General features: G+C 35.4%; 1 protein-coding gene across 1 annotated transcript; it reads right to left on the bottom strand.

Moving 5' to 3' along the window:
* On the bottom strand, positions 1 to 5,812 carry KDTA (KDO transferase A). Its single transcript, XM_086659659.1, has 13 exons — positions 5,793 to 5,812; positions 4,316 to 4,641; positions 4,134 to 4,227; positions 3,921 to 3,963; positions 3,535 to 3,657; positions 3,188 to 3,307; positions 3,018 to 3,096; positions 2,524 to 2,640; positions 1,786 to 1,883; positions 1,355 to 1,445; positions 1,141 to 1,260; positions 963 to 1,033; positions 1 to 588 (listed from the first exon to the last, which is right to left on the bottom strand). Exons 2-13 carry the CDS (start codon positions 4,515 to 4,517, stop codon positions 406 to 408), a joined length of 1,341 nt encoding a protein of 446 aa, XP_086515785.1. The 5' UTR covers positions 4,518 to 4,641; positions 5,793 to 5,812; the 3' UTR covers positions 1 to 405.
* Positions 5,813 to 7,003: the final 1,191 nt, after the last annotated feature.

Here is a 7,003-nt window from a genome sequence, read left to right as displayed (position 1 = left end):
TTCTTGGTGGATGAATATTACTAATTGAATTCAAGTAATTAATAATTTACACAGTAAAAGCTGTTTCTTAATAGAGCTACATGATTGTAACCAATCACGCCAAAATGCATCATATCTCTCAACCCTCCCTCTAACCCTAAAAAGAAAAGAAAAGTAGGGAGAGAGAGAGAGAGAAGGTCCACCATCCTAAAGACAGACCACTCATCAAGGCCATGTCTGACGGAGTCATGAATCCCCCCTCTGTTATTGAGAATGACTTTTGCCCTATCAATAACATTACTTTTTCACCACCATCACCATTGGATAATCTTCAACAAATCAATTTATTCTTGTTATATTAACCAACTAGGGATTCAACAATATCTATCAAAATCAAAACTACCCATTTAACTGATGAAGCTGTACCTAGTCTTTTGGATGAATTCCCTTTTGAATAACATGGAAATTCATGAGATGCCAAATGCTTGTTACAACCCCATTTGAGAGCCCTAGAATTGCTTGTTTTGAAGCTAAACGACGAGCTTCTAAGACATTTTGGTTACTGAATAACTCATCAATAGCTTTCACCAGCTCTGCTTGTCCAGATACCTGCAAGAATAGTTTGCGAGCTCAAAGGTAAGTGACCACGTAATATTAATTAGGAACTCGATTCAATGAGCTATCTCGTCAAGAAAACAGAAGTATTTTTTTTTTCTGAGATTGAAGGCGTGGTTCTATTGGTACCCCATCACTCTACATGGTGAATCCCGCCTCCCCAATCCAGCGGTTCCAGATAGGGAATTTTGTATTTTGTATATCTCGGGTAGCTTACTAGAGAGGTCGGGACTTGGTGGAGAGGCAGTACCAATAAAATTTTCCGCGAAATGTATAGCAAATGTAGGAATAAGTATTTTGTAGCTTGAAAGAACTCAAAGCACAAAAAGATAATGCAGACACTCTTTAGCTAAACCCTAAACCTTTACCTGCGTCACTGACGAAGGATTCATCTGTTGCATTTTCGACGCCATACTAGAAAAGTGACCAACATAACGACCTACGAGATTGCAGGATTGAAAATGTTAACCACGTCATTCACATAAGACAAAAAGAAGTCGAAAATACAAAAACCTAATAAATAATTTAGTAGTAATGAGAATTTACCCGTGAAAACAACACATCCAGCTGCAGCTGCCTCTGAAAGGTTATGACCTGCTAAACTAGGCAAAAATGAACCTCCAATCACAGCTATTGGAGTTAATCTATAGAAGCTTCTCAGTTCTCCTATAAAAGAAAAACAAGGATCAGAGTTAAGTTGTCTACTATAGGTTGAAATGGAAAGAAAACACTCTGTATACATCTCGAGAAGATAAAACACCTAAAGTGTCCACCAAATAGATATTTGTGCGAGGCAAAATCTTTTCATTACAGGACCTCAAGCTAACATTCAACCCTTCTCTCTGTACTGCCTATCAGAATAAAAGAAGATGTATTAGAAATATAATAATGCAAGTAAAGTGTCAAATTGCGGTTAATGGAGTAAGTCCTTGGATGGACCGTCAACGAATTGACACAAACTGGGTATGCTTCATTGGAGCCAATATTGTCCTATAGTTCACATGTGAAGATGTATCAGTTTTACATTTGTGAACGATATCAGCAATTCACAAAAAGGTAGGCGCCCTGTTACGTATCATGCCATACATACACAAAAATCTCTTGCACTAGATAAAGATATTCTGAAGAGAGTTTCAAGAATGAACCCTGGATTCTAACAATAATATCACAAAGTAAGAATCAGTGTCATACCATGGCAATATGTTGTCCTTGATGTGGATGCCGTGGTACGATGATGGTCAAGATATCAGGGTATGTATGCATTAGCTCTTTGTGAACCCCCAGCATGACTGCAAAAAGTTTGTGCACTAAATTATATTTAAATGCTGTAGTCCATAAAAGTTCAGTTATATAGAAGTCAAGTTCTCACCATTACAAGAAAAATACAAGTTTACATAGGTTACCACATAGCATTTTCTACCAAATATTTGCAGTGGAAACAGATCTAAGTTTATCGACAAGTTAAATTTGGCATACCATCTGTAGTTCATCTTTGGGCAGAGCAAATATGAAGGGAATATTTTATATGACAAACAAATAATGTGTTCAGAAATAATAAGTTCATTTTCTTTTTTGCAAAGGTCAACATGGTCTTTAGAGAGGGCGAAGAACCTCACCACCAAGGATCAAACCCTGCTATCTTAACGAAAAGCAATGTATGGGACCACACCCAACCAAGTGGGGGGTTTCTCCGGAATAACTAGTTAGCAAGCTAAGAGATCATGTTACAAGACTCCGTCAATCCTAATGAATAGGATTATAGAGACTATAGTTATCCGGAGCAGCAGATCGAAACATAAATAGTAAGAAAAGAACAGAGGTAAGCCAATTTATATTTACAGACCAAACTACAAGAAAACCTGAATGGAAAGGAGATGTTCATCCTGTTCGCCCTAACGAAAATATCAAAGAGAAATATAAAGTGCTAACCTTCTTCTTCCCCCTCATGTATAGAAGAAGCCATCCAGACTGGCCGATTATTGAGCTGTAAACGCAGGTTTTCTACATTTGCGCGCTCTCCCTCAGAAATATCAATATCATTCACAGCTGAATTGTAGAGGATAGTAGCATCAAAAGAATGTCATTCTATTCACATAAATTAAAAGAAAATAGTGAATTCTACCATGGTTTCAAATACCGTAGTGGATTATTGAGTTACAAAAAGCCATGGCCCCGATAACGTAAGAATTTCTGATCCCTCAAAGACAAATAATGCAGTCGCGGCCCGTGTATGCCATTTGGGCATTACAGGCACTATTTGAACTCATGAATTACTTCCAGGGGTCAATAATTTTTTCAAACACAAGCCAGAAGCTACAATAGAGTATGATCGAGATAAAGAGTTCTTATGCAAAATTCTTCATTTCTTCTTACCAATAACTTATCTACATGAAGAGTTTTACACGTCAAAGATATATGCGTACCATATTTCAAGTCACCAGCAAAATTGATAATAAAGGGTGGAGCTTGTAGCATTTGAAAACGGATTGCCTCTAGCGTGCTCTGATATATACAAAAAATTATGATCAAAGGCTAGGTTATGTTACTTATGTATGCGTGTGGCAACAAGAGTTACAGGTTTTATATTGTTTACCAATGGGGCAATCAAGGAAAACTTTGAGAGCATCAGAGATATCAATGGCTTTGCTAACGATCCTGACCACAGTCTAAAGGATTTGGAAGACATACGCGCATTTAACAACGCCACCCTAATCTGCAAATAACTTCAGAAGTAAAATCATATATAATCAGTTACATGAAACACCTAGGACAAGGAAAATCAACTTAAGCTTAACTCCATTGATCCCAAACCCGATCAAGTTATAGACTCGTAAAACTATATTGTTTCAACTTGCAAACATTCGACATACGCAGAAGCATACTCATCTTGATTATTTCAATATAAACAGGTGGTGCTTTAAAATGGAAATAGTTGCTTACCCCTTTTCTAGAAGCACCAAAAATAAGATTTGGCCATAGCTCACTCTCCATAAGCACAATTGCTAGAGGATTCCAGTACCCCAGGAAAGTATCTATTGCACCAGGAGTATCAATAGGAGCAAACTGCAATATGCGCAAACACATAAGCAGAGCAAAAGCATACAAATTACTAACCGTTCATTTGTCATCATTTCATAGAGATATGTTATTCAATCTCAAAGATTTATTGATAAATTTATAAGGTATAAAGGTCAACACTCAACATGTAGGGGTTAACATTAACAATGGAGTTGATTTAGTTTTATTGAAAAACAAATATATCTCAGAATCCCATTGAACTAATTTACATGATTAAGAACACAAGATCAACTAGTGAAGTACTCTACCTGGTATAACACACCATTTGGAAGCCTGTTCTTAATTACTTCACTGCAAAACAAAAAGTTACAAACTTTCAATTTCTATTGACTTGTAAAACTGTGTTTGCCCTCCTAATAAAATCCAATTGTTCACTTGAAATAACAATCCCCATTTGTGATTTTTGATTTTCATTAAAGATGAGATTGAAATAAGGTTATTTTCATAGTTGTTAAACTTACAATGCTGAAGTTGTGGTAGTCGTCATCAAAATTGTTAACTTAGGTTGTTCATCAATACAATGTTTAATAACTGGAATTGTTGCCAATCCTTCACCTGATTATAAGAGTTCAAACAATCATGAAATATAAGAACCCTAAAACTGAAATACGATTCAGTAGGGGAGTTTGAATGAAGTTATTACCTAAGGAAACAGCGTGAAACCAGAGAAGAGGACCAGGAGGTCGAAGAAGAGAAGGACGACCTAATCGCTCAGGCCATCGTAAAGGGTGTTCGAGACCTCGAAATCTGCGCCAATGGAGATGAAGGTAGAGAAGTGGAGAGAGGGTGTAAGTAAGAGCTCTATACACCATGTAAACTAATTTCCCTTTCTCTCTCAACAACATTTTCTCTCTTATTTGATTAACAGAGAGAGAGTTGAGATGATCTTTCTCCTTTACTACTGTATACTGGATTGGATTAGGTTTTGATCTCAAGTTGATTTCCCGCTGGTATTTTAGAGGGTCGCGGCTTGGGGGAATAAAGAAAATTCTTCGGGGAATAAATTCTCGAGGGAATGCAGATTTTTTTTGAAAGTTCTCCGGGGAATAAATTTTTATGGGAATACAAAATACATTTTTATAAAAGTTCTCTTCCATCTCATCTATTCTCTCTGCCACTTCATCTTCTCGCCACCTCATCATCTTCTCCGACGAAGGTCGCCGGCCGGCCAATTTTCCGGCCGGCGACCTTCAAACATTAAAAAAAATTAAAATTAAAATTTTTTTCTCTCTCCTCTCTCTCAAATTTTTTTTATTTTTTTTCTTCCTCTCTCTCTCTAGATCTGTTCTAGAGAGAGAGTAGATCTCGAACAGACCTAGGTCTGTTCGTGATGAACTACTCTCTCTCTCTAGATCTGTTCTAGAGAGAGAGAGAGAGAGAGAGAGGAAGGACAAAAAAAAAAAAAAATTGAGAGAGAGGAGAGAGAAAAAAAATTTTAATATAATTCTTTTTTTTTTTTTTATGTTTGAAGGTCGCCGGCCGGCGACCTTCACCGGAGAAGATGATGAGATGGCGTGGAGATGAGGTGGTAGAGAGAGGTGATGAGATGGAGGAGAACTCCCAAAAATTAGAAGTCCCTTAGCAATTAAAAAAAACATAAAAGTCAAACTTATTTGACTAGTTTTAAGAAAAGTCTTTATTCCCCGGAGAATTTTCTTTATTCCCCAAAGCCGCGGGCTTTTAGAGAGACAGAACGACGAAGACATAATCCCAGCTAAGTCTGTGAATGGATATCTGAATATTCGACGTCCGATACGCATCCGTATTCGAATTTTTTAAAAATATCAGAAATTTCGGATTCGAATATGGATTCGGATATTTGCTTATCGGATATCGGATATTTGCTTATCGGATATCGGATACACTCATATTCGATCCGATAAATATCCGTACCCGATAAGTAATATAAAAAATTAAGAAAAATTTAAATTTATTCATAATAATATATAAAATGTATGGTTGAGATTTATTATTTAGATCTAATGGTTAATTATCGGGTTTCGAATATAATTATTTTATTTATAATATCCGTCGGATAATTATCTGATTCGGATATTCGGCTAGCTTATCGGATTCAGATACGGATATGCCTATATCCGATCCGATAAGCTACCGTTTACAGGCCTACCAGCTTTGGATTGCCTTGGCTCTTTCTCTCTTTTGATCCAGGTAAATCTATTTTGGCTCATCTAATGTCAATTAGCTATAGTTTTTATGTAAGAAAAGCCCAAGATTTGGGTTCAAATACGAAAAAAAACCTACTTGAGAATAATAATGAAAAAAAACCAAATTTTTAAACTGTTGGCAACACTTTTGAAACTGTGACAACATATATAATTATGTTCTTTATTATGTGTGAACAAAAACAAATTTATTCATACATTTACAAAATTGTTGAGAGCAAATACAAAATTGTTGAGAGCAAACTGTGTTTTCTTCAGAAATTTTCAAAAATATTTTGTAATTTCAACTTTTGAGTTTTTTTATTTGCATTATTATTCTGGGTTGGGCTTATTTGATATTTTGACCAGAATTTTGGGCCTTATAATTTTCCTCTCTTAGCTATACCCTTTTTTTATTAGATATTAGTGAAACCTCATTTTTTCGCATTTTATTTTGGAAGTCGACTACGATCAACGTTAGTCGTTTCATATTGCAATTGATACATCAAAGATGAGATAAGCTCAATAACTGCCCACTCAAATTGAAACAAGACCGGGCCAATAACCCAACAAGACAATGGCCTAAAGCCCAACTGCATTATTTATACCCTAATAATCCCAAATCAAATAACCAAAGATTCCACCTTCTCTGGGATTTGAACCTGGGACCTCAAGGGCTTTCTGGAGTTTATGTCAACACCTTTGAACCACTTGGGCTACCAACTGTTGACATTTTTTTGCATTTAAAAATATGAAAACAACCCTACACTTATTACATTCTCTTTTTTTCTCTCTCATATCACTACGATCAACATAACACTCTAACTTTCGTCTTCTCATAAATTTTTCTATCTAATTTGTAAGTGCACGGCTGACATAACACTCTAACTTCGATCATTCTATAAATTTTTTATTTAATTTACAAGTTCAATTAATAATTTGTCTTCTAACTTTTTAATTTTTCGTTTAATTCATAATTCCAATTAATACAATTAAAGAAGAACAAATATGTCCTTTTCAAATTGGTTACACTAAGAAACATCAATTGTAAAGTAAAACAGAGAACGAATGAGAAGTTAAATTTGTTTTGGAATTTACAATTTTTATTTTCGAATTTTTGTGATTTATTAGTTTTATATTTTCGATAAATGTTGTTGGTAAAGTAGAAA

Source organism: Eschscholzia californica, unplaced genomic scaffold, assembly GCF_041429995.1.
Source record: "Eschscholzia californica isolate CP2 unplaced genomic scaffold, dmEscCali1.0.p SCAF_2, whole genome shotgun sequence".
Taxonomy (NCBI): domain Eukaryota; kingdom Viridiplantae; phylum Streptophyta; class Magnoliopsida; order Ranunculales; family Papaveraceae; genus Eschscholzia; species Eschscholzia californica.
This window is presented reverse-complemented; position numbering and strand designations above follow the sequence as displayed.